The sequence below is a fragment of the Globicephala melas genome, chromosome 15 (genome assembly GCF_963455315.2).
Source record: "Globicephala melas chromosome 15, mGloMel1.2, whole genome shotgun sequence".
Lineage (NCBI taxonomy): Eukaryota > Metazoa > Chordata > Mammalia > Artiodactyla > Delphinidae > Globicephala > Globicephala melas.
Window position 1 is genome coordinate 35,602,143 of NC_083328.1, and position 25,567 is coordinate 35,627,709.

The 25,567-nt window shown below is 54.3% G+C and overlaps 3 protein-coding genes and 1 long non-coding RNA gene across 7 annotated transcripts; 2 read left to right on the plus strand and 2 right to left on the minus strand.

Annotated features, from left to right (window-relative positions):
* Positions 1 to 3,623: 3,623 nt before the first annotated feature.
* On the minus strand, positions 3,624 to 9,118 carry LOC115848127 (uncharacterized). Its single transcript, XR_009559069.1, has 3 exons — positions 8,864 to 9,118; positions 8,579 to 8,749; positions 3,624 to 4,549 (listed from the first exon to the last, which is right to left on the minus strand). It is a non-coding gene; the product is annotated as an uncharacterized lncRNA (long non-coding RNA).
* Positions 9,119 to 14,507: 5,389 nt separating this feature from the next.
* On the plus strand, positions 14,508 to 20,373 carry BICDL2 (BICD family like cargo adaptor 2). Its single transcript, XM_030848553.3, has 9 exons — positions 14,508 to 14,789; positions 17,056 to 17,271; positions 17,403 to 17,519; positions 17,617 to 17,763; positions 18,649 to 18,843; positions 18,960 to 19,109; positions 19,574 to 19,704; positions 19,956 to 20,076; positions 20,177 to 20,373. The coding sequence occupies exons 1-9, from the start codon at positions 14,508 to 14,510 to the stop codon at positions 20,336 to 20,338; spliced, it is 1,521 nt and encodes a 506-aa protein (XP_030704413.1). The 3' UTR covers positions 20,339 to 20,373.
* Positions 20,374 to 20,711: 338 nt separating this feature from the next.
* THOC6 (THO complex subunit 6) lies at positions 20,712 to 24,138 on the minus strand. 3 transcript variants are annotated; one of them, XM_030848560.3, is made up of 13 exons: positions 23,635 to 24,138; positions 22,686 to 22,801; positions 22,522 to 22,586; positions 22,328 to 22,431; positions 22,208 to 22,245; positions 22,076 to 22,124; positions 21,883 to 21,954; positions 21,679 to 21,781; positions 21,544 to 21,593; positions 21,392 to 21,454; positions 21,181 to 21,291; positions 20,961 to 21,095; positions 20,712 to 20,881 (listed from the first exon to the last, which is right to left on the minus strand). In XM_030848560.3, exons 1-13 carry the CDS (start codon positions 23,671 to 23,673, stop codon positions 20,801 to 20,803), a joined length of 1,026 nt encoding a protein of 341 aa, XP_030704420.1. In that variant the 5' UTR covers positions 23,674 to 24,138; the 3' UTR covers positions 20,712 to 20,800. The 3 variants fall into 3 exon arrangements, with proteins under 3 accessions (XP_030704420.1, XP_060140993.1, XP_030704421.1); XM_060285010.2 differs by having other exon boundaries at positions 23,771 to 23,982; XM_030848561.3 differs by lacking the exon at positions 22,686 to 22,801 and having other exon boundaries at positions 23,635 to 23,980.
* HCFC1R1 (host cell factor C1 regulator 1) lies at positions 23,728 to 25,396 on the plus strand. Of its 2 annotated transcripts, none has more exons than XM_060285011.2 (4): positions 23,728 to 24,184; positions 24,494 to 24,550; positions 24,637 to 24,792; positions 25,036 to 25,396. In XM_060285011.2, exons 1-4 carry the CDS (start codon positions 24,090 to 24,092, stop codon positions 25,169 to 25,171), a joined length of 444 nt encoding a protein of 147 aa, XP_060140994.1. In that variant the 5' UTR covers positions 23,728 to 24,089; the 3' UTR covers positions 25,172 to 25,396. The 2 variants fall into 2 exon arrangements, with proteins under 2 accessions (XP_060140994.1, XP_060140995.1); XM_060285012.2 differs by having other exon boundaries at positions 23,729 to 24,184; positions 24,664 to 24,792.
* The last annotated feature ends 171 nt before the right edge of the window (positions 25,397 to 25,567 follow it).

Below are 25,567 nucleotides of genomic sequence, written 5' to 3' on the forward strand. Positions count from 1 at the left end.
AGACCAAATATTAGAACAAAAGATGCTCCTAGTACTCTTATCACTTAGGAAATCACAAGGATTTTAGGAATTCTGTTCCAGGAACCAAGGGCAGAGACCAAAAGACAAATTTTCTATTATTTCGCAGCCCACCCCCTTGTCTAGCCATGGAACATTTACAGCAAAACAATATGCAACTTGAAAGATACTGGCATGTTACAGAATCCCATGCCGTCAGCAATCACTCCAGTCCATCATCGTATCATATGAAAGTGTCTGCCAGGGTGAAGCCGCTTAGGGTCTCAAGTTTCTGTCTGATCTTGTCAGGTTCCAAAAGCAGGAGTGGTCTTGGCACATATGGCTTCACCCTTCCAGGCATCTGGTATAATCGAGCTAACAGAGAATATCATCTCTTGCTCTGAGCCTCTTTCAAGGTGTTAATGTAATACTGGATTTCCCTCATGACATAATTCATTTATCCATTACTTTACCCTTAGCTACTGTTCCTCCTTCTCTACATTGACACCCAAATGCTTCCACCTTTGGAAGGGACGTTAGGTTCAGCCACCGTGCTGGTCCAGATTGCAGGCAGCTATACTAGTCTAGCCGGTGACTCCCCCTCGGTCCACAGAGGTTGCGGTCACACAGGTGCAAAACTGGTGGGCTATCTTTACCAGCATCACTATAGCTGCATTCACTGTCAATGCCAATTTTGTCAGAGGAGGTGAAGGCACATCTTGCCCCATCAGTCCCGTAGGAATTCTGACATAAGGTTTGACGTATAGTTGCTATCTCTTATTTAGGAATCATCACTGTTTGGGGCACTTGTATTTGCAGCCCTGGTCATGGAACCAGGTAGGAAGAAAAAAAGTTGTGATGATGTGGGGAAGAAAGAAAGAGAAAAAAATGAGTTGTTATATGAGCATCCTCCTCCCTTGGGAAAAACTACATAGTCTTACCAGCATTTCTCCCCACCCTGTCTTCCCCAGATCCACCAGAAAAACAGAGACATCTACCCAGTGGGGACACTCCTTTGGCCGCACTCATACCTGTGTTACACAGGGAGGAGTATAAGCCAGCTCTTTAATTGTCCCATTTTAAACAACTAATGCTTTAACTGCTTGCTCCAATTCTCTACCAAACTAGTACTCTGGACATTATGGGCTATAAAGTGGGGTCCTTGGTCTGAAGAAATGATGATCGGCCACCCAAATTGTCACAATATCTTCTGTTCCAGTTCTTTTATATTATTCTGAGCATTTGCATCTACCACCAGCTAAGCAAAGCCCAGTCCAGAATCGGTGTCTATTCCCGGCAGGACCCATCTGTACCTCTCAGGGATACCAGCATTAGTCTCACTTGCCAGTTACGATCCAGGCCTTCCCCCCAGGGAATCTGCCACATAACTATCTCCATTCTCTGTCTCTTGCTTGTTGACAAAACAGCTCTTATTGGCATTTCGTGCCTCAGGGGGTACAAGAGGACCATGTCCAGATTCAGCCCAACTCTGCATTGCTGTAGGGACCCCATGTCCATTTATCTCATGGGCCCAGGTGGCAGCCACCTTAAGGGAACATATAGGAATCTCTGCTTATTAAGTTGGAAGGGGGTTCCAAGGATGGACACTGATGTGCCATGTCCTACTTTCAAGCACCCCTCAAATTTCCATAGTTATTTCCACGGGGCTGTGTCCCATATCGGCATCATTTTATTTATTTATTTTTAATTATTATAATTATTTTTTGGCCACGCTGTGCTGCATGTGGGATCTTTGTTCCCCGACCAGGGATCAAACCAGTGTCCCCTGCAGTGGAAGCGCAGAGTCCTAACCATTAGACCATCAGGGAATTCCCTAGGCATCCCTTTAACAGGCCAGGTTTCCATTGCCCTCCTGCCTGACCGTGAGTCTGTAGAAACCAAAACATAGGGAATTTCCCCACTGCCAATTCTCCCATCATGGCTAGGAAAACAGCTTGCATTTCAGCCCACCAGACTGATCTGTTTTCACATTCTTTGATCACAGTGGTGGCCTTCCAAAGAGGAGGTTGTCTGTTCACCTTGGAACTGCTGTCCACAAACCAAGCATCTTCTTGTTGGTCAGTCGAGAGCTGTTAATAGGGCACTCACTGTCCAAGTGGTGGAATCCAGAGCTGCTCACACAGATCCGGATTCAGTCCTCAGAGAAGAGAGGCTCCCTCCTCGTGACGGTCTCCCCAGGCAGCGCCATCTTGTGAAAACCATTTCCATCTTATGATGGAACTCTTCTGGGTTCTGCCATCCCCATTAGAGCATTTCTCTGATATCACCCTAGACGTAATGGGTATTTCAGGTTTTAAGATCATTTTATGTCCTTCAGTCATGGGGTAGCTTCAATTAATGTCTGAAAACAAGATAGTAAATAACCCTGGAAACTCTCCAGTTGAAAGTCCCAGTAGTCATCGCTGGGGGGTGCTCACAGGCTTTTGCCTTAAGCCCCAGTCTACAATCCACATAGGTCTACCGCACAGAGACTCTGTCCCTGCCAGCACCCCACCTTCTATTCAACGCTGTGTAGAGTCGGGCAATCTTACTGGTTCCTGTTTAGCACGTCCAAGTAACCTTGCTTGAAGGGAGGATTTGCACACCTTCTGTTTCACAGTACTAGTTAGGGAAACATTCCCCAGTCAGATACAGTGTCAATCCCTGTAATTGCACTCAGGTAAAAGAGGCACTTCACAGAAAGTCTGATGGAGTATTCCAATTAGTAGAATTCCAGTTAGTAGAACTTTTACCTTAATTCAATCGACCCTTACATTCCTAGATGTGGCCTCCGCTGGGACTCCATCTACAGGTTTGGAGTTTACAATACCAGGTAGGGGAAATATTCCCAGCAGGACATAATATCCATTCCCATAAAACAATAGGTAAAGGAGACACAGCTTCTTTACATAAAGGCTGTTTAAACATTCCAACTTCCATAGTCTCATGAACTCTTGCACTTCTAGTTCTGTTTTCTCAATCTAATTGCCGCCAAGTCAGGGCTTCACCAACAGGTTTTGGTACCACAATGAGTGGTGAGTGGGGCTCCTGTGTCAAGGAGTCCTGGGAAGTTCCCTTCTTCACTCCCCGACTGTTTCACCCACTGTTGTGCAAAAGGCTTTGGATCGGAGAAGATTCTGGGAAGATGATGGAGTAGGAAGCACCAGGAATCTGTCTCCCCACCTGGACAACAATTGCACTGGCAGAATCTGTCTGATGGAACTATTCTGGAAGCCTGAAGGCTTACAACTTCCAGGGGAAGGCTTGGACAGTAAATGGCCATCAATTTCAGCTCTCAGTTCAGTAGTAGCTGCCCATCCCCCACCTGGAGAACTTGTAAGAAGGAAGGTGAGCAAAAAAGGACCCTGTCCTCCGAAGATGGGGGATCTGGGCTCTGACGGCTGAGACTGATCAATGCTTCTGATCAGGGAGCTGTAGACCGAGGGGCGGCAGCCATTCTTGTGGCAGCTCGCCCGCTGCTGCAGCCCCCGCCCATCTGGCTGAAGTAAATGCCAGGGGATTTAAAGGCCCCGGACCCCTTTATAACCCCTTTCTTTTTTTTTTTAAATTAATTTTTATTGGAGTATAGTTGCTTTACAATGTTGTGTTAGTTTCTACTGTACAACAAAGTGAATCTATACATATACATATATCCCCTCTTTTTTGGATTTCCTTTTCCTTCCCATTTAGGTCACCACAGAGCATTGAGTATTAATCCCCATCTTTTAACGATTTTCCCCTTTCAGGAGTCAGACATTAAAGACTAGAACATTAAAACAAAACAAAACAAAACAAAAAACCTGCATCTATGGGGAAAATTAGCAAGTGACTGCGTGTGCCCAAGGAAAGGCTCAGAAAAGACCTAAGAACACATTAAGTTCACACCTCAGTCACAGAGACAGCCTACAACATTCCAAAAAAAAAAAAAGCCCCCAAACAACAACAAAAAACAGCAAACCCTGGGGAGGGGGAGAATCTGACTTCCAGAGTTACCACATTATTAGATTTAAATGTCCCAGTGCTCAACAAAAAATCACAAGGCACACAAAGAAACAGGAAATATGGCCAGTTCAAAGGAAAAAAAAATCAACAGAAACTGTCCTTGAAAAGACTTAATGGCAGGCAACTACTACAGGATTCCACTCATATGAGGTACTTAGAGTACTGAAACTCACAGAGACAGAAAGTACAGTGGTGACTGCCAGGGGCCAAGGGTGGGGAGAAGGGGTAGTTTGTGTTTAATGGGGACAGAGTTTCAGTTTTACAAGCTGAAAGGAGTTATGGGGATGATGGTGGTGATTTCTGCCCAGCATTGTGACTGCATGTAATGCCGCCAACCTGTACACTTAAAAATGGTTAAGGTAGGGCTTCCCTGGTGGTGCAGTGGTTGAGAGTCCGCCTGCCGATTCAGGGGACACGGGTTCGTGCCCTGGACCAGGAAGATCCCACGTGCCGCGGAGCGGCTGGGCCCGTGAGCCATGGCCACTGAGCCTGCGCGTCGGGAGCCTGTGCTCCGCAATGGGAGAAGCCACAACAGTGAGAGGCCTGCGTACTGCAAAAAAAGAAAAAAAGGTTAAGATAGTAAATATTATATATGTGTATTTTACCACAATAAGAAAAAAAAGTTAATGTGGAAAACAAAAAAAGAAGGCAGACAAAAAAATAGATCATGCTATATGATTCCAGTTATATTTAGCAAATGCAAACCAAACTAGAGGGATAGAAAGCAGATCAGTGGTTGCTTGGGTGGGGTTAGGGGGAGGCAGAAGGGAGGAATTTAAACCGAGCAGAACACTGCGGTACCCCCGCCTCCCCCCAAGTACAAAGGCCCTTCCAATGTCCCCTGCCTCTTGTTTGTAGAAAAGCTGAAGTCTCCCAAGCCTCCCTGAGTCACAAAAGGGCAGGCTCAAGTAGTTAATGATCAGGACAATAGAGTCATAGAATCTTTCAGTGTCTGATGCACATTCTTGAGTTGCTTTACAGATACTGTAACTGTCCCCCAGAGGGAAAAAGCATGATGACCAGACTGCAGCCATGACATAAGCTGCTCCATTTTGAGAAGTACTGACTCTTTGGCTAGCACAATTCCAAGTACTGGCCTCAAGAGAATGCGGTTAACACTATTGCTCATAATAATCTGTATCTTTGTGGGCGTCAAAATAATTGTAGCGGGCTTCCCTGGTGGCGCAGTGGTTGGGAGTCCGCCTGCCAATGCAGGGGACACGGATTCGTGCCCCGGTCCGGGAAGATCCCACATGCCGCGGAGCGGCTGCGCCCGTGAGCCATGGCCGCTGAGTCTGCGCTCCGCGACGGGAGGGGCCACAGCAGTGAGAGGCCCGCGTACCGCAAAAAAAAAAAAAAAAATTGTAGCTCGCTAGGCCCGTATATGTAAGTGGGCAACTAAAATTGTCAGCAAAGAGATGTTATAGAAGCATGTCAGCATCTTCCACTCTAAGACTACGACACCCTATATCAGCAGGAAGAAGTTACAGAAGATGGACCTTCGCCCCTAATCCCTTAGAAATGGAGTGATGTCTGACAATGGGGATCTGTAAGCAGCTTTTTGCAGGAAAGAGCTCTTTGCAGGAAAGAGCTCTTTGCAGGAAAGAGCTCTCTGCAGGAGGTCCCTTTTGTCTTGTCACTTTAGCAAAGCCATATTGTAACTAACTTCCGGCCCAAGCACACCTTTCAAATCTTTTGATCACACAACACTTAGCCTAACCTGATTCTTTCCTTAGATCAAAGAAATAGAAATGAAGAATAAGGAATTAGCAGATGACTAGATCTTTTTCCTAGCTTCCCCTTCAGTAATCCGTGAAGAAACTGTGTGAACAAGGTGGCATCTAAAGAAAGATCACAAGGAGTCGACAAGGCTGCACCCAACGGGAGATGGTGATGATTCTGACCCCCTATCTCAGTGATTAACTGAGGGGACTTCCCCGGTGGCACAGTGGTTAAGACTCCACTCTTCCAATGAACTCAGATCCTACTTGCCAGCGAGGTGCGGTCAAAGAAAAAGAAACTGACAGTCAGTGATTAACTGAGATTACCTCCCCTTTTTCCCCTTTAAAAACTTTCATGGCCAAGCAGAATCTCCAGAGCTGGTTCTGGGACTTGAGTCCGACTTCTCCCCAGGTTGCTAGCCCCCTAATTTTTTTTGTTTTTTGGCCATGCCACGCATCATGCGGGATGTGGGATCCCGGATCCCAACCAGTGATTGAACCCGTGCTCCCTGCAATGGAAGCATGGAGTCTTAACCACTGGACCACCAAGGAAGTTCTTCTTTCCTCGCGTTTTCCTCTTTGTTTCATTCCTATTAATATTCGTTTTATTCACCTTATTTCTTAATAACCCTTTAAAAATGTTCACCCTGCCAAGACCTGTCTCTTGTCTCTTGATTCTCTCTGCCTTTCCCCATTTTTTTTTTAATAACTAAATTTATTTATTTATTTTTGGCTGCGTTGGGTCTTTGTTGCTGGGCTTTCTCTAGTTGCAGCGAGGGAGGGCTACTCTTCATGGCGGTGGATTCTCTTGTGGAACACAGGCTCTCGGCACGTGCAGGCTCAGTAGTTGTGGCTCGCAGGTTCTAGAGCACAGGCTCAGTAGTTGTGGCGCACGGATTTAGTTGCTCCGCGGCATGTGGGATCTTCCTGGACCAGGGCTCACACACATGTCCCCTGAATTGGCAGGTGAATTCTTAACCACTGCGCCACCAGGGAAGTCCCCCCATTTTCTTGTTAATTAACCTAATTTTTTTTCTTTAGTAAGACCCATGAGGGGGAGCTGGGACCGCAGATTTATAAGGCTTCCTGAACTGTCCTTCAGTTTTGCAGCAGTCGGGTTATGTGGGGTACCCATGCAAAAGGGCCACCCCCCAACCAGAGGGTGGTCGGGGTAAGGGGCGTATTTTGTGGGCGAATATTCAAGTCATTTTAAAGCCAGCCCCAGGTGGCTAGCATACAGAGTTGTCAGCCACTTCATCTGCAGTGTTCCACTTGGCATTTATGGGGCGAGATGGATAGTTCTCCTTCTCAGGGTAATCAGACCTTACTGTGGCTTTTATTCAGTCTACCAGGCTGGCTGTTCCCTCAGGAATAACCTCCTGTGGGTCTGGATCACTTATAACCATCTGTGATTCTTTCATACTGAGCTGTGGGTCCTGAACAACCCAGACATGCCCTTCCACTCTGCAGACTCAAAACCAAAGAACAGCCCCTAAGCTAGTTACTCTCACAATCCATTTCAAGAAAGGGTCTTCAAGAAAGTGATGATACTGATCCACGAAATGAAAAAAAGCCCTCCACACTGTCCCCCTGTTTTCAGCAGTTTCTTGGTTTTGCCCTTCCCCCTCCTTGACTACCTTCCTGGTGACCTGAGGTCTCAGAGGTTCTTATGGTTGTCCCTGCATGACTTTTCCCTCAGTGGGTGGCATTAGGCTAGTGGCCAAAGCTCAGACTCACCAAAATCTGATCAGTATCAATGTTCCACCCAGCACTCTCTTTTAATTTCATTTTAGCTGTTACCAATAACAATAAACAATTGAATCATTTGCTGTTTTCTTAGTAGTTTTCATTTCCTTCTGCCTCAATTGAACCAACTCCCTGGGAGTTGGGTCCATCCCTAAATTCCATTGCCAGCTTTTACCTTTAGTACCTGAATACAGCACAGCTGCTTCTCCAGGCCATGGGTGACCACATGGCCACCAGGAATCAAAATCTCCGCATCCCCTGCCCTTTTATCCTTTCTCTTCCCAAGCCACATGCTTCCATGAGTTCTAGCAAATCCCACTTCACTGACACCAACTTAATGAAAACCTCACTTCTCCTGGCATCCCCATTTACAAGGATTTCAGGAGCTTTGTACCAGGAACTGAGGGCAGAGACCGATATATATTTTTTCTATTATCTCACACCATGTTTGTCATCGGATTGGCAAAAATTAAAAAGTCTGATGATGCCAAGTATTAGCTAGGTACGGGCTAGATGAAACTCACACTCTGCCGATAGGAGTGTGCTTCCTGGTTGCTCCATGATGGGATCAAACCCTCCACACAAAATTTGGTTCAGAGGTGAAGACTGATGAGGTCACATATAGCCAGAGAGTAGGATAAGATTGATGACTCACATAATGAGGCTTCCTGGGAGGAGCAGGGCAGGTTCCCAAGCAGGTCAGAAATGGCTTGAGAGAGTGAGGAGGGGCTTTCACTGTGGTTAGGGGGTGAGGCTGGATTGAGGGCCCCTCCACACTGGCCAGGGCTTTCCTGAATTCAATTTCCTGCCTGTGCAAGGGAGCAAGCATCAGGGCCTTCTTATCAGCTTGCCCAGATGTGGGACACAAGAGGGAAGAGGGAAGCCTGAGGCTTTCAGGCTATCAGCAAACATCAGAAATGGAGTTGGACTTCTGATTACAGAGTGTAAATTCATACCTACCCTTTGGAAACCGGTTGGGCGATATTTAATAAAACTGAAGAGTATAACCTCTGTGGTAGGTAAAAGATGGCTGCAAATTCTTCTCTACACCTCCTGTGGGGAGGTGGAATCCACTCCTTTCCCCTGGAACCTGGGCTGACTCAGTGCCTTACCTGACCAGTAGCATGCTGTAGAAGTGATGGTTCTGGGAACTTCTGAGTCTTAAGAAGCCTGGCAGCTTCTGCCCAGGCTTCTTGGAACCTCGTTTTTGGGGAAGTCAGCTGCCACGTGAGGAGTCTGGGATAGCCTCGCTGGGAGGAAATCCAGGCAGACGCGTGCAGAGGCTGCGTGAAGAAAGAAACGCTATCTCGTCCCAGCTGACCCAGCCAGCCAGCCCAGGCGCCAGACTTGGGAGCGGAGAAACCATCTGACGACTCCAGCCCCGGCCACCATCTTACCTGCAACTGCATGAGATCCCGGCAGAGCCCAGCCAACCCTCAAAACTGTGAGAGAGAAAACCAAATTGCTGGGCTTCCCTGGTGGCACAGTGGTTAAGAATCCGCCTGTCAATGCAGGGGACACGGCTTCAAGCCCTGGTCTGGGAAGATCCCACATGAAGCCTGTGCGACACAACTACTGAGCCTGTGTGCCTAGAGCCTGTGCTTTGCAACAAGAGAAGCCACCACGATGAAAAGCCCGCGCACCGCAATGAAGAGGAGCCCCCACTAGCCAAAACTAGAGAAAGCCCACGTGCAGCAATGAAGACCCAACGCAGCCAAAAATAAATTTTAAAAAAAGTTCTAAAGAATAATTAAAAAAAAAAAAAACTTGCTGTTCCAAGCCTCTAAATGGTGGGATAGTTATTACCCAGCAAGAGATCACTGGAACACCTCCCCCCACTGATTCTACTTCTAGAATGATGACAGCATAAAATTTCCATCCAAGTGTCCATGGAGATCTACGTACAAGGATGTGCATTAGAACATTGTTTATAATGTTGAAGAAGTGCCAGAAGACTAAGTGTTCATTGATAGGAGAGTGGAGAAACAAATCGGGGCATAAACATTGGATGAAATACCCTACAGCTGTTAAGAACAAACTAAATCTAAATACATTATCCTGGATAAGTCTGAGAAACATTTTGGAAAACAGCTGCTTGTATTCTTCCCCCCAAAGTCAATATCCCGAAAGACACATAAGAAGGCAAGGGGAGTGGGACTTCCCTGGTGGTCCAGTGAGTAAGACTCCATGCTCCCAATGCAGGGGGCCTGGGCTCAATCTCTGGTCAGAGAACTAGATCCCGCATGCATGCCGCAACAGAAGATCCTGTGGGCCACAACTAAGACCCGGCACAGCCAAAATAAATAAATAAATATTTAAAAAAAGAAAAAAAAAAGAAGGCAAGGGGAGTATTTCAGATGAAAGGGGTCTAAAGAGAAATGTTCAGTCGATCACATGTGATAATGGTACATGATTATGTAGAGGGATATCTGCGTCCTCAGAGATGCAAGGTGAAGTAGCCAATGGTTTAGTAAAATGTGTGCGAGTGTGTGTCGTGTAAGAGAGCAAGAAAGCAAATGTGGCAAAATGTCCACCATTGGGAGCTTAAGTGGAGGGTATTCATTGTGTTATTTCAGCAACTTTCCTTTAGATTTGAAACTTCTCAACCCTATTGATTCCACTGATATGTATGACATGGATGAATCACAGCAGCATTATGCTGGGTCAAAGCAGCCAGGAGCAGGGACTTCCCTAGCGGTCCTGTGGTTAGGAGTTGGTGCTTTCACTGCCACGACTCCATTCAGAGAGCAATCTGGAAGAGGCAAAGTAAAGCAGATCAGTGGTTTCCAGGGGATAAGACCTGCGGAAGGAGCACGGGGAGCTCTGGGTGATGGACCATGGAGCTGGGAGAGCAGTGTGGGAGAGATGCCCGTCAGGGGCTCAAGGAGGAGCCAACACTGCCCACACCTTGATTTCAGGCTTCTGGCCCCCAGAACTATGAAACAATACATTTCTGTTTTTTGAGCCATAAATTTGTTATGGCAGCCCTAGGGAATGAATACCTACCAATAAAGTCAATTTTTTTTTTAAGTTGGGAAAAAACTTGGAAATATCAGGCTAAATGAAAAAAAGCAAGTTACAGAACAACGTATTCAGTGCAAAACATTTTATAGGAAAGTTTTAAATGCCCCAAACAATACTACTTATTGTTCATAGACTCTGTATCTGTCGTAAAAGCCCAGAGGCACCTTGGTCTGGAAGTGCGCCATTCCCTGGGTTGCCTCACTGGAGGGGGTGGGGCATTCTGCTGGCTTCCGCTGCCCAGCAAAGGCTGCCCAAGTCCTTGTGAAGTCTGTGGAGGTTTCCCCAGGGAGGAGACACCAGGACTCACCAGGTGGTTAGGAAGGCTGGGGAGAGCATTCAGGGCCGAGCCAGAGCTTGGAGGCTCCAGGAAGCTGGCTTGCTTGGGGGGTGGCTGGAGACCAGAGGGCTGGGTTATTATCATCCCTGCTCTTATCTGGACATGTCCCAGCATCCCTAGGGCTTCCCTGGGGCCACTCTGTCACTCTTATCCATCTTCACCTGTGATCAGCAGGGAGGCTGGGGAGAGGGGAGCTGGGGGACAGGGGAGGGGCTGGAGACCAGGACTCAGGTCCAGCAGGGAGGCTGGAGGCCAGATTCAAATGTCCAAAGAATGACTGGGGCTGGGAACCAGGCAAGCTGGGATGAGAGGTCGGCTATGCAGCCACAGACAAATCACTTTGCCTCCCTGAGCTGGTAACCTGTCTGTGAATGGCAATGACTTAATAGGGTTGCTGTGAGGATGAAATGCATTGTAATACGTGTGGTGAGTCATTTCTTAGGGCCCTGCTGAGGATCATGAGCACAGCCTAAGCGCTGGTACTTCACCCTCATTGAATTCTCAGAACTCCATAAGCTAGGAACTGTGATCGCCTCTGTTTTACAGATGGGGAAACTGAGGGCTGCAGAGGCCAGTCAGCTGAATGACACAGGTACACACAGCTGACATGTGACCAAACTGGAATTTGGATTGAAGCCATGTGATGCCAGCACCCGAGAGCCAAGCTCTTTTGCTGTTTGTTTTATTGGTGCCTTTCTGGTTTATAGGTCTACACCTCCTCCAACTTCCTGGGTGGACTGTGAACCTCCTTTGGGAGTAGGGCCTTGAGCACTTCATCTCCAGGTGAGCCCACCCCCTGCCTGGCAGGAGGGGGGCTCAGGGAGTGGAGTGTGGGTGCATTACACCTGGGGCCCCAGGTGGTCCTGGTATTTGGAGGGAGTTAGGTGGCAGCACCGAGGCAAGGCTGGGGTGTCTCCAGCCCTCTGAAGTCTGCCAGGCTGTCCCACAGGTGCTATGGGAGAATGTAGTAGCCTTGCCAGGCAAGGCAGCCCACAGACCCCTTTGCAATGTAATTGGTACCCCTGCTCTGTGCTGGCAGGAAACCTTGTCCCAGCCCCGGACGCAGTAGTCCCAGCCCCCGAACCATCCCTCCAAGGAATCCTTGCATCCATTTCCCCACAAGTCAGGAGTCCCAGCTCCCATCTTCCTCCTGTTTTTCTAAAACTCAGCCAGATAGGACTCCAGTCCTCCAAGACTCAGAAGCCCTGACCCCCCCAGCCAGAGGGGCAGGGAACCCAGCTGATACTGGCTGGCAAAAGCTGATTATGGACATTTCTGCCCATCTCCACATTCAAGGATGTCACATCAGTAGCTTGAAATCAGCTTTGGAGGGAGTACTTACAGCACAGAAATTGGCAAAAGCAACAACTCAGGGCATTCTTTTTCCCCAGAGAGTCTGTTGTTAAAGTGTTACCAGCATACCATTGCTCCCAGCCCTCCATCTGTCCCTACTCACCAGGACAGGAACCCCTTTTACAGGGACCCAGGGAGCCCTGGAAGTCTGAGGAGACTCCTGACAAGCCACCAGGCCACGGCAGGGGCATCCCCCGCATGCCCAGGCTGCACTGGGCTGGACCCCAGAACCCAGGCCTGGATCCTCCCACTCTCCATACCCAGACCTCTGCCTCTGCCTCTGTGCAGCCTGGGAACTGAGAGCCTCAAGTTGGGAGGCGCACAGGCTAAGGTGTGGTTACGGGCAAGTCACTTTAGCTGTCACCTACAGCACGGGAATCAGCATAAGAGCACACACCCTGAAGTCACACTTGTGCTGCTCACATTCAAGTTCTGTCCCCAAGCAAGTTAGATTCTCCCTGGCCCTCAGTTTCCTCATCTGTAAAATGGGGATAATAGTAGTTCCTGCTTCATTTGGATGTCATGAAAGTAAAGAAGTTATCCCCATATAAGAAGATATTATTACTTAGCATATTACTTAGCATTAATACATGTTAGATTTGTTGTTATTGTTAATAATTTCCTATCCCACAAGGGAAGTTGTGAGGGGAAAGGAGCTGACATATATACTCAGGGGTCTTCACACAGCAGGTGGTCAGTTAATGGGCCCTGTCGTTTTCCGATGGCGGCAAGATGGGTCACTGGCTCTGACCTGGGTCGAGGCGACTTTCTTTGGGCCCCACCTGGCCATTCCGGCCACCAGGGGGCGCCCCAGCCTTGCCCGTGGCACCGCCCCCTCACCTGTGCGGGCAGTTCACCTGGCGCCGTCTCCGGAAGAGGGGACCGGGGCCGCGGGTACCTCGGAGGGAGCCCGGCGTCGTCGGGTGAGAGCCTAAGGGGCGGCGAGGATGGGGGCCCTTCAAGTTTTGGGCGGACCGGGCCGGAGAGAGTGGGCGAGTGGGGCATGGGGCGGGGCAGGAGCGGCCAGGCCGGACTCCCGGGGCCGGGAAACGGGGGACGCGGGCAGGAAGGAAGGCAGGAAGGCGGTGGCTGGGCTAACGACGCCTAGGGTTGGGGGTCGAGGAGTGGGGACCCTGACGCCTGGGCTGAGGTGCTAATAACTGGTAGCTCGGTGCCGGGAGGGGTGAGGAGGAGGGATACCCCTGAGTCCCAGAGTGGTGTTGGGCCTGCAGAGGCCACGTCAGGGAGACCCCCAGCCTGGCCGGGGGGAATTTGGGCTGGGACTGCCGCTGATGCCTGGGTCCTGAGAGTAGGCCTAGGGTCGGACACATGGCGAGGGGAGGAGGGGAAGGGACAGATGTGTGTGCGCGCGTAGGGGGTGGAGAACCTCAGGAGTGCTGGAGAGGGGTAATATGCCAGGAAAGCCCCATGTGTCCCCTCCCTCCTGAGCCCTGGAGCCCCTGAACTGCGGGCCCTGGCGGCCCTAGGGGAGTGCCACCAGGCTCCCATCCCCAAAGCCGGGCGGGAAGTAAACAGAAACCTGGACTGGACGGTCGGGCGGCAGTGCCGGCACAACCTGTTACCTCGCCGGCCCGCCCACCCGCTCAGGGCCTGGAATCTGGGGGACTGGGGCCAGCAATCCAGAAGGGGTGGGCTGAGGGTCTGGGCACCTAAGTTCAGGATGGGGACCTGAGAAAATAGGAAAACAAGGGCCAGGAGGGCTGGGGGGCAGGGAACTTGGGCCTGGGCTTCTGGAAAGGGAGGGTGCTGGATTTCTGGGGGCTAAGGGCTCAGGACACGGAAGTTCACAAGGCCCTGTATTCTTGGGAGAAGAGGCTGGACTAATCGCAGAGTCCTGAGTCCCAAGAACCTGGGTTCTGGGAAGAGTTTCTCAGCTGGTAAGAGGCTGGGAGCCAGAACAGCTGGGTCATGGGAAGAGGGGGGTGGAGACTGTCACTGGGGTGGCGTGTGGTCCTGGAGCACTGGGAGAAGGTTTCCTGGGAGCAGAAAACATCTGCTAGAGGCAGAAGCCTGGACAGCTCTTTTCCTGCTTCTCCCTGCCTCAGTTTACCCTGGGGACATTAAAGGAGCTGGACAGCCAAGACACAGATCATTAACCATTCATGGCCCAGGGAGGCCCTGGCTGCAGGACCGAGAGGGCCAGTAGGCAGGTGAAGAACTGCAGGAGAGCCACGTCTTGGCCAGTGTATGTGTGTGGGGGGGTGGGGGTGCGGGGCAGGGCAGTGAACCCCTTTGGGCTGCGGTGTAGTGTCATGCAGCTACCTCTCCCCACAGACCTACCTGTCCCCACAGACACTGCAGGCACCATGAGCTCCCCAGAAGGGCCCAGCTTCCCATCCGGGCTGCTCTCCAGGGGCACCTCCCCCAGCAGCAATGAGGGCTTCTTCCCCTTCATGCTGGAGCGGCGGGACTCATTCCTGGGAGGGGGCCCAAGGCCTGAGGAGCCCGAGGACCTGGCCCTGCAGCTGCAGCAGAAGGAGAAAGACCTGTTGTTGGCCGCAGAGCTTGGCAAGATGCTTCTGGAGCGCAATGAGGAGCTGCAGCGGCGGCTGGAGATGCTGAGCGCCCAGCACTCCGAGCATGAGGAAGTGAGCTGACAGCAGAGGGCAGGGCTGGGGGGATGGAGGACAGGGGAGGGACCAGGCAGGGGGGCAGGGAGAGGAAAGCCAGGCAGGGGGATGCCTCTGGAACAGCAGTTCAGGTCTGGGACCAGCCTCCCTGGCAGTGTTGCCCAGTGGTTAAGAACATGGGCTCTGAGGGCAAGACAGGACCTGGGTTCAGATCCCTGCCTGGCTTTGTGACCTTGGGCAAGCTGCTGGACCTCTCTGAATCTTGGGTCTGTCTCCTCAGCAGTATTGCCAACAGATCCTGGGCTCTCTCCCTGCCTGGCTCTGGGCTAAGCACTTTCCATGCATCATCTCAGTCAATTCTCACCCGGCTCTGGGAGATATGAACAGTTCCCTCTGCCCAGGCTGTGGTCAGCCACACTCTCACCCTGGGGATCACATCTGGTCCCCTAAACACCCTAGACACCACTGACTCCTGTATCCATGTCGTCGGCCCCACACCCTCCCCACCTGGCCACCTAATGGGCATTTCAACATAAGTGGCACTGGATTCCATGACCCCATCCCCTGCTGTCCCCACCCCAGCTTCCCGCCGTAGGACCAGAGCCTGCACATCTCTGTGACCTCTCCCTCCCACACTGGCAGGCCCTGTTGATTCTTCTTCGAAACTAGATTGTGAGTCTACCCACTTCTCACCGTCTCTCCAAGCTGGCTGCAGCCCCATCATCTGCCCCAGACACTGCAGCTGCCTCCTCACTGGTCCTCAGCTTCCACTCTTGCCCCCTGAGCCCCTTCTCCATGGGGAAGCCAGAGGGATCCTCAAAAATTGCAAATCAGATCATTTCAGTCCTTGCCCAGAATCTCTCAGTGGCTCCCCCTCACATTTAGAATGAAACCAAAACTCCTCCCCTTGTGACCTCCTTGACGTCAGTCATCTCAGCCACGCAGTCCCTTCTCAGAGGGGGCCTTTTTTCAGTTCCCTGAGCAACCCACGCTTATTGCCTCAGGGCCTTTGCACTTGCTGTCCCTTGCTGTAGCCCTCTTCCTTCTTGCCCTGCAGGAGTCAACAGACATCACTTCCTCCTGAAGGATCCCCACCCCACCCCACTCCTTTTCATCACTTACCAGGGTTTCTTTAGAGCTCTTAATGTTCCCCCTCTGAAACTACCTGGTTCAATGAAGTGTCCATTTGCCTCTGGACTCTAAGCTGCTTCAGGCACGGAACTTGGTGGTCTCACTTACTGCTGACAAAGACTCCAAAACAGGGTGAGCTCAGGAAATATTGGATGGATGGATGGATGGATGGATGGATGGATGGGACTTGGAGATATCAGGGAACTTGCCTTACCACAAAGCAGCAGCAGAGCAGGACAACGGCCAGGACAATCAGACCCCGAATCTGTGGGCTCCATCCTAGAGCTGTGTTGCCCCCACAGTATTTGGTTAAGGGCTTGGCTGCCTGGGTTAGAATCCCGGCTCCACTAACTCACTGTGTGTCCTTGGGCAAGGCTTTTAACCTCTCTGAGGCCCAGTTTCCTCATTTGTAAAATGAGGATGTTAAGGAGTCTAAGTCTCGTGGAGTAAATAAAATAATATAATATAAAGTGCTAGCACAGGCCCTGGCAGGAATGCCTGCTAATCATTGTAGCAGCTGTGATTAGCTTCACCTTCCTGCGTGGAGAGTCTATGACCGGGGAGGCAGGAGACGCTGGCCCCCTGACTTGCCTGCCTCCACAAGCTGGGCATCTGGGTGTGCCAGGAGCATCCCCCTGCTGGTTAGACAGGTTTGGGGGAGGGCAGGCAGAGGCCTGGGGCCAGGGTGTGGCTAACCAGGGTTAATTAGAGGGAGCTAGCCAGGAGGAGCTGGGGGAGAGGGACGGAGCAGAGAGGCTGGGCAGAGGCCGAACCTCCCGAGCCCCTGGAACCCAGGTGTGTGAGGCCATGGGCCGAGGCTTCAATTCTGCCAGACTCAGGCGCCACAAACGGCGCCTACGCCCTCGGGTCCAGAAGCCCTGGTGGCAGCCAGAGGTGAGTGGGCATCAGGGAGCCCCGCCCAACTCTGGCCCAGGGTCAGCTCCTCCTGGAAGCTTCTTTCTATTGCTCCCCCTCCTCCTCTACTGTCTGAGGCTGTGTCTTGCCCTCTGCCCACTTCCTCCCCGGCTCTCTCATGTTTCTGGTTTTCAGGCTTGTCTCAGACCCCCCTTGGACTTTCTTTGGGTCTCTGTCTCCCTGCGTCCCCTCCAGTCTCACCTCTCCCTGTCTCTACCCTCTGTCCCGGCCCCCACAGCGGCTGCAGCAGGAGAACCATGAGCTCCGCCGAGGCCTGGCAGCCCGGGGAGCCGAGTGGGAGGCCAGGACTGTGGAGCTGGAGGGGGACGTGGAGGCCCTTCGGGCCCAGCTGGGGGAGCAGCGTTCTGAGCAGCAGGACAGCGGACGGGAGCGGGCACGCGCCCTCAGTGAACTCAGTGAACAGAACCTCCAGCTCAGCCAGCAGCTGGCCCAGGTGGGACGGCTCTGACCCCGGGTCCCTGGGAAGGAGTGGCAGATACCTGGGTCCTGGTGGGAGTGGGTGCACTGGGCTTGGTGTTGTGGCTTGGGCCAGCTGAGGGCTCCACTGCCTCCCCCCACCCTCAGGCCTCCCAGACTGAGCAGGAGCTTCAGAGAGAATTGGATGGCCTTCGGGGTCAGTGCCAGGCCCAGGCCTTGGCTGGGGCAGAGTTGAGGACACGGCTGGAATGTCTGCAGGGGGAGGTGAGTGCCAGCTGGGTCTGTTGAGCCTGGAAGGCTGGCTGGGAGCTGTCTGTGCCTGGCCTAGCCCTTCCACTCCAGCTCTGAGGCCTTTCCCCAGAATCAGATGCTCCAGAGTCGCCGACAGGACCTGGAGGCCCAGATTCGAGGTCTGTGTGAGGAGGTGGAAAAGGGCCAGGGCAGGCTACAGGCAACCCATGAGGAGCTGCTGCTGCTACGGCGGGAGAGGCACGAGCACAGTCTGGAGGTGACTAGTAGGGTTGGGGTGGGCAGCTGCATCCAGCCAGGGCCTTGGCCACTGCCTCAGGGCTTCCTGGGAGAAGACACCAGAGCTGGGTCACTGGGAGCCCTAACAGCTGGGCCAGAAGAGCACAGGCATTAGCACAAGGGCAAGTGGGAGCCATAAGCTACTGAGCAGGGGCAGTAATCTTAGAATGCATCAGAGACTGGCATCTGGGAGGCCAGGGATGGGGCTGAGGCCAGAACTCAGGGCAGAGATGATAGGGACCTGGACCAGGTCTGGGCTGTGAAAATGGAGGAAAGGAAATGAAAAGAGGCAGTATGGCTTGATGTTTGAGATCTCAGGAGTTTGCATTTTGTGGTCAAATTACCTGGGTTCTTATTTCAGTGTCCCTTCCTACTATTGTGGAACACCAGCCTCAGTTTCCCCATCTGTGAGATGGGATGTAATGGTACATGGCTGTGGTAAGGGTGTGAGACACTCAGCACATTGCCCAGCTTAGAAGAAAGGATCAGTCAATGCTGGATGATAGCACTAGTGAGAGAGTTAGAAGGTAGACTGGTATGGTCGGGGGAGGGGGTGGGGCTTTTCGAGGTGACCTGGTGGGGTGGGACTGGAGGAACGGTGATGGGAGACTTTGAAGCCGGGGCACCCATCGGCGCCCTGCTTTATAGGGGAGGAAATTGGTGTCTGCCGAGGGTAACTGCGCGGCCCAAGGCAGCCCAGCGATCCGGGAGTGGGAGCCAACTTCAGCGCTGGGCTGCGCGGACGCGCGGGGCTGCCTGACTCTCTGCGGCGTGCCGGCGCCCCCTGTGGGCCGGCCGCGGGATGCCGGTGGCGGGAGCACCTGGCTGACCGCCCTTGTTTCACTCTGTGGTGGGTTGGTCGCAGCTGGAACTCGCGCGCTCCGAGGCGGGGGAGGCACTGAGTGCGCTGCGGAGGCTGCAGCGGCGGGTCTCGGAGCTGGAGGAGGAGTCGCGCCTCCAGGACGCCAACATCTCAGGAGCCTCGCTTCAGTCAGAGCTTGCCCATAGCCTCGACAGCAAGGACCAAGACCAGAACGCGGACAGAGGCGGAGATGCTCTGGTGAGCTCTCGGCCCACCAGCCCCTACACGTACCATCCAGGAGGGCTGCAGACTCCGTCCCTCCTTTTTTTCCCACGAGGTTTGACACTGCACTGACCAGTTTCTTTGGTGAATAGGCCACTCTGCCCCCAGAGACCCAAGAGGCATCCAGCCACCAGCCTTCGCCCCAGGAGGAGAGGTTGGAGCCTCCCAGGAAGCGAGCATCCCTGAGCCCAGGGGAAATACTGGAAGAGAAGGAGACGGAAGTGGTCCAGTTGCAGGATGAGGTGGGGGGAGCATAGTACTGGACGCAAAGCCCCTCTCAATGTCAGTTTCTCTTTCCCATCTACATCTCCGAACCTTTGCCCACGAATTCCCCTCTACCTGGATAGCCCTTCAACCCAACAAACTTGCAATCATGTTTGAAGAGTCAGCCTGTATGTCACCTCCTCCAGGAAGACTTCCTGAACTACACTGCCCCTTTAGTCCCACCTCCCAATGCTTCTCCATGCATCCTTCCTGCAGGCTTATACCACCCATCTAGCCCCGACCAGCCCCACCCCTCTAGGCGCTCAGAAAATTCATCTCCAGCACAGGACCACAACTGTCTGGGTTGTTTGTGGAGCAGGCGGGGATGGGGGGTGGGGGAGGGGGCGGGAGGGCGGCGAACTGGAGTCCAGGCTGCCTGGAAGAGTAAGAGCTGGGGCACCCAGGGGCCTACCTGCCTTTCTGCACCTTACCCTGTCCGCAGATAGCGCTGCAGCGGGAAGAGCTACAGTCCCTGCGGGAGGAGCTGCAAAGGCAGAAGGAACTGCGGGCGCAGGAGGATCCCGAAGAGATCTTAAGCGGTGCCCTCTCGGATCGGGACGAGGCTGTGAACAAGTGAGCATCTGCCACCATCCACCACCGCCCCAGGGGGGGTTGCAGGCCCCCAGGACACTCTGGCCTTTCTGGGTCTCGGATTCCCTCCCGCGAGTGCTATAATTGTCCCCACTCCGATGCAAGGGCCCTCTAACCTCCCTGGTTTCGGTATTAGCGGCCTCACTCCCGCCTGCGTCCAGGAGCCCCCAACCACCACTGTTCGCTGAGGCCCCAGCGCCCTCGTACCTGCTCTCTGCCCCTCGCTCTTGCAGGTCCCTGGAACTGGCCCTGGAGCTCAGCCGCGTTTCTCTGGAGCGGGACTCCCTCTCCCGGGAGCTGCTTCGCACCATCCGCCAGAAGGTGGCGCTGACGCAAGAGCTGGAAGCCTGGCAGGTGAGGGGCGGTGCCGGCGGGGCGGTGCCGGCGGGGCGGTGCCGGCAGGGGCGGTGCCGAACGCTGACCCGACCTGCCGGCCCGGCCGCCCTGTCCGCAGGACGACATGCAGGTGGTCATCGGGCAGCAGCTGCGATCACAACGCCAGAAAGAGCTGAGTGCGGCTGGATCCGCCCCGAGCCGCAACCCGCCGCGCCTCTCGCTGCGCCTGGGCCCTGGGCCCGCCGGCGGCTTCTTCAGCAACCTCTTCCGAAGGACCTGAGCGCCTGGTCGAGGGGGCCACCTTTGCCCTCTTTGACTCACTTTCCTCTTCTGGCCAACGGAGCAACGGGCCCCGACTGTCTGCCAAAGGCGGCTGGTGCCCTCTCCACCCCGAGAGGCTGGGCAAGGGCTCACCGGGAGCAGGGGCCAGCTTTGGGGACCAGGGACCCCAGGTGGGTGGCAGGGGCAGGTGTGGCAGAGCTGTTTTTCGAATCTATATAAGTCTATCTTTTCCAGGGACTAGGCCCCCTGGCCCCCGGCATGCTCCAGGACAGGGTTGAGGGTGGGTATTTATGTATCAAGCTCAGAAAGAGTAATATATAAATCATTGCACTGACTTGGCCTCCATTCTTGGGAAAAAAAGCACATGAAAAAAAAATGCCCCAAATTTTATTAGTATAAAAAAAAGAAAAAACCAAACCACTCCGAACCCCTGAGATGGAGGTGGAGGTGTTGCTGGAGGTCAGAAGGACAGGGAGAAAGCTCGGTAGCCCAGATTGGTGAAGACATCCACCCTGCAGCTGTTGCCTGCAGCTGTCAGGACCTAGAGGCAAGAGGGGAGTGACTGACCTGCCCACATGCCCTGGCCTCCCAGGATCCCCACTGCCCCTTGCTGAACCCACCTTGCACTCAGGGGCTGCTGGTTGCTGGTTGAGACTGAGGCTTAGCAGCCCTGGGGAGGAGCCAGGCACCTGGGCCTTGAGCTCCCCGCTCAGCTGCCACTGATTGACACAGCGACCCTGTCCAGCTGATAGAATCTGTGGAAGACAAGGAGGGGCCTCAGGGTTCAGGGCTGCAGGGGGAGCGGGGCAGGGCTGGCAGAAGCAAGACAGAGGGCCTCACCAAGTCCTGGTAGAAGGTAACGTGCTTCTGTGGTGCCCGCATGGGGAAGACGGTGGTGGGTGTGGAGGATCGAAGGTGCCAGAGGGTTAGTGCTGGACCACCTCCACAGACCTGGGCAGAAAGGTGGGGGTCCCCAGCCGCCATGAACCACAGGCTCTCAGCTGGACAGGGCCCGGAGCTGCCACCCCATCCTGCACTCTGCCCGGCTCACCATCCAGTCGGAGTCAGTTGCCAAACATCCAATCCAGCGCCCATTGTGGGGCCTCGAGCACTCCTGGGAGGGAGGAGGAGAATAGAGGAGGAGGTGAAGACACAGGAGATGCCCAGGAAGGAAGAAGGACAGAGCATGGGGTGCGCCCTCACCTCGTGCTTGTAGACCTCAATCGTCTGGACCTCCTTGGCCGTGCGGAGGTCTGTGGGGGAAGAACCATAAAAAGTACCCTCCTTGCCCCAGCCTCCCTTACCACCATCTTTCCCTCCAATCAGACATTCCCTTACCCCAAAGCCGCACGGCCCCATCCTCGCCACCTGACAGCACCTCGGGGCTCCGCTCCCGCAGTGCCAGGCAGTGGATGTAGTCTGTGTGGCCCCAGAGGGCCCGCTGCAGGGAGAGGGGCAGTGTCAGGACAAGATCCAGGAAGGATGCTGCTGCCCCTGCTCCCCCACCCCGCCCCTGCCACTCCAGTTCCACAGCCCTCTCACTGTGAAGGTCCCCGTCTCAAGGTCCATCGTATGCAACTGACAGTCTCCCCCCGCCAGGATGAGGGAATTCTCCTGCAGAAGAAGGAAGGATGGGGTCAGAAGACAATGTCAAGTCAGAACAGGGAGAGGGAAAGGATTAAAATTTGGGCCCAAAACAGGGCAGGGCAGAGCCCCGATTAAAAAGGGCTCAAACCTTGGGGACGAGAAGCAAAGCATTGATCTCAGGTACTTCCAGACTGGTCCTGGGAGAGGGAAAGCAGAGTCAGCTCTTGTGAGGCAGTACCTTCACCCCCACATGCCCTCTGCCCACATGGGCCTGGCTCACCTGTATGGGGGCTGACGACGCCACAGCTCCTTACAGCCCTTCATGGAGGAAAACACTGGGTGACCTCAAAGGCTCTCTCTGGGTCTGGGCACCTCACCCTTCCCCCAGCTCCACACTCACCTTCTTAAGGATCTCTGCCCAAAGCCAGGCCTTCACCTCCCCATCCCCAGCACTGAGCAGATGTCGATCAGTGGAGACCATGCTGTAGACGGGTCCATCATGGGCTAAATGGAAGTACAGAACCTGAGTGACCCTGTCCTGCTCCTCTCGTCCACCCGGGGGTTCCCTAAGCTGGCCTCAATGCCTGCACCCACCTTGGAAGGTCACCATGGGCTTCTTACTTTCCTCTTTGGCCTCAGAGCTCAAAGCAGCAGACAAGCTGAAAGGAGAGGGGCCTGAGAGTCAGAAGCAGGGGGCATCAGCCCCAGGAGGACCAAGTGCCAGAGCAATTGATGGTGGGGAGCAGGGGCAAGGGTACCTAAAGATGGCTATCTGCCCGTAATTGTTGCCGGCTGCCAGGAACTTCCCACAGGGTGAGACATTCTGGGAAAAAATGATCATGTGCAGCCGCTGCAGGGCCTGAAATACTTCCATCTGTGGAGAGAGGCTGGATGAAGGCTGTCTGGGGCGTCTGGGACCCCTGAACCACACACTCCTTCCTGCTTCCCCTGCTGCAGTCCGGCCTCCCGCCGCAGTCCGGCCTCCCACCGCACTGACTTCTCAGTTCTCCTTTTTATAGCCCACCAAGCAGGCACCTGTCCATATAGTCCCAGGAGTGGCTCGAAGAAGGAGGTGAGAAAGGGGAGAGTTGAGGCTTGATGCCTATTGGAACTTTTGTTGACCAAGGACTCAGCCTCTCCTCCACGTTTCCTCAACTGTCAAAAGGAGCCCACTGGAGATTTCGTCACGATTGGATGAGCTACTGTATATAAAAAGTTTCGCACAGGGCTGCCTCGGAGAAACCGCTTAAAAAGTGGCTCTAGGGGCTTCCCTGGTGGCGCAGTGGTTGAGAGTCTGCCTGCCAATGCAGGGGACACGGGTTCGTGTCCGTGGGATCCCACGTGCCGCGGAGCGGCTGGGCCCGTGAGCCATGGCCGCTGAGCCTGCCCGTCCGGAGCCTGTGCTCCGCAACGGGAGAGGCCACAACATTGAGAGGCCCGCGTACCGCAAAAAAAAAAAAAAGAAAAAAAAAAAAGTGGCTCTATTACTCCAATACAGAAAAACGTACTGACTCCTAATCCGTATCCTGACTTTCATGTTAGGCCCCTGAGGTATTTCTGGGTTACTCTCCCTCCCTCGGGTCAGAATCCCAGTCCCACCAACAGCCCACGCAAAACAGGTCTTGAGCGCACGACTCCTTGCCGGCCCCTTCGGAGCCGGGCATGGACTACAAACCCCAGAAGGTACCACGCATCACGCCCCCTCACCTGACCCAGAGGCACCGCTTGCGGCATGGCTCGCTCCATCTCGAGAAATAAAAGTCCCAGAGTGCTCCGCGCGCGACGAAGCCTCACGAGACCGGAAGTGCCGGCGAGCACCTCCCTTTCGCGGCGCGTCACCTACCCAACACTGGTGGCGGGTCCGGCGTGAAGGCGGCCGCCGCGTAACCCGAGTCCCAGGAGCGGAGGTGACCGCCAAGAAGGTCCCAACACTAAGTGGCGCCCTCCTCAACGCCACTACGCCAGGTCCCTTCCCCTACCTCCCCTCCCCTACCCCGCTGAACCGACCCGCCTTCCAGTCGCGTGCCGTCCGTTTTCCGCGCTTGCGTGGAACCTGGCCGCGCGCGCGCCTAAAGCCACGCCCACGTGTTGAGCCACGCCCTCGGAGGCTCCGCCCCTGTCGCCCGGATCCCACCCCTCCGCTCGCAGGACCCCGAACACCAATGATCTTGCAGCAACCCCTGGAGCGAAGCCCCCAGGGTCGGGCCCGGCGCGACCCGCGGGCTGACTCAGGGGCGTCCCGAGGCCTGGACGCGAGGTGTGTGTGGGGGCCTTGGGTGGGCCTGGCCCGGGGGCCCAGGAGCTTTGCTGGGCCCTCAGGGCTGGTCTGCAGGATGACACGCGGTGGGGTTTATCGGCAGGGCTTGGGCATGAGTTAAGACAGGATTGCAGACTCTGGACAGACTCCGAGGCAGGCTTCTGGATGGTCTGGGAGAGGAGGTGACTTAGGCGTCAGCTGAGACAGGGTTGGGCTGGGGGCTCCTGGCTGACGCTGCAGGCTTAGTTGGGCAGATCCTGGGGATGGGTCCAAGAGGGTGGGGTGCTCCTGGCTCTCTTTTCTTCCCAGCTCCCCTCTCCGAGGACCTGTGCCCATGAGTACCAAGCGTCGCCTGGAGGAGGAGCAGTGAGTTTGGGGGCAGGGAGGGACTCCCAGCAAGCCCTCTGTCACCTCAGGTCCCCATCAGACTACCTCTCTTCTGAATATCCCAGGCTGCCTGCCTCCTCGTCTCTCCCCAGGGAGCCCCTGCGCAAGCAGTTCCTGTCTGAGGAGAACATGGTCACCCATTTCTCTAGACTCAGCCTGCACAATGACCACCCTTACTGCAGCCCCCCCATGGCTTTCCCCCCAGCTCTGCCCCCACTCAGGTAGGCACAATCCACAATCCACTAGCTGGGCCTTCTGGAGGATCATACCCAATCCTCAGAGCCAATCTCCAGGCTCTGCCTCATCTTGCTATTTTTAGCTTCTAGCCAACCTCTGTTGTTTCCCTACTTGGCTCCTTGGAAGGTGCCAGCAGTCCAGGAGCCCCTGGGGACCTGTACCAGGTGGGGTGTGGCTCTGCCAGTCCAGCCTCAGCCCTGTGCCGTGACTGTCATTTCCTCTTCCAGAAGCCCTTGCTCTGAGCTGCTTCTCTGGTGCTACCCTGGGAACCTGATCCCTGAGGCGCTCCGGTTGCTGAGGCTGGGGGACACCCCCAGCCCCCACTATCCTGCAACCCCAGCTGGGGACATAATGGAGCTCTGAGTGCTGGGGGGCAGTGCCCCTGCCCACCTTCCTTCTTCCCCACAGCAGGGGAGGCCAGCACTCCCACGAAGGGAGCAGCTGCCCTGCTTTTCCTCCAGACCAGGCCTCTGGGCACCAGGACCTTCCCCCAACAGAGGACACTGAGCCCCACGGAGCCCTGGGGTGGGAGGCGCAGGAGCATGGGAAGGGAGCCGTCCCCTCCCCAGAGAACTGAATAAAGATTGCTGAGCAAATGAAGGCTACAGTGTGGAACCCAGGGCCTTTGGGAAAGGGAGGGCAGGGCAGGGGTGCTGGATGCTGGGGTTTCTCCTCAAGATCTTCCCTGGAAAACGGTCAGGGCACAGCCAGGTCCTGGCAGGCTGGGCTCAGGCATTGAGAATGTGTGAGTCAGAGCCT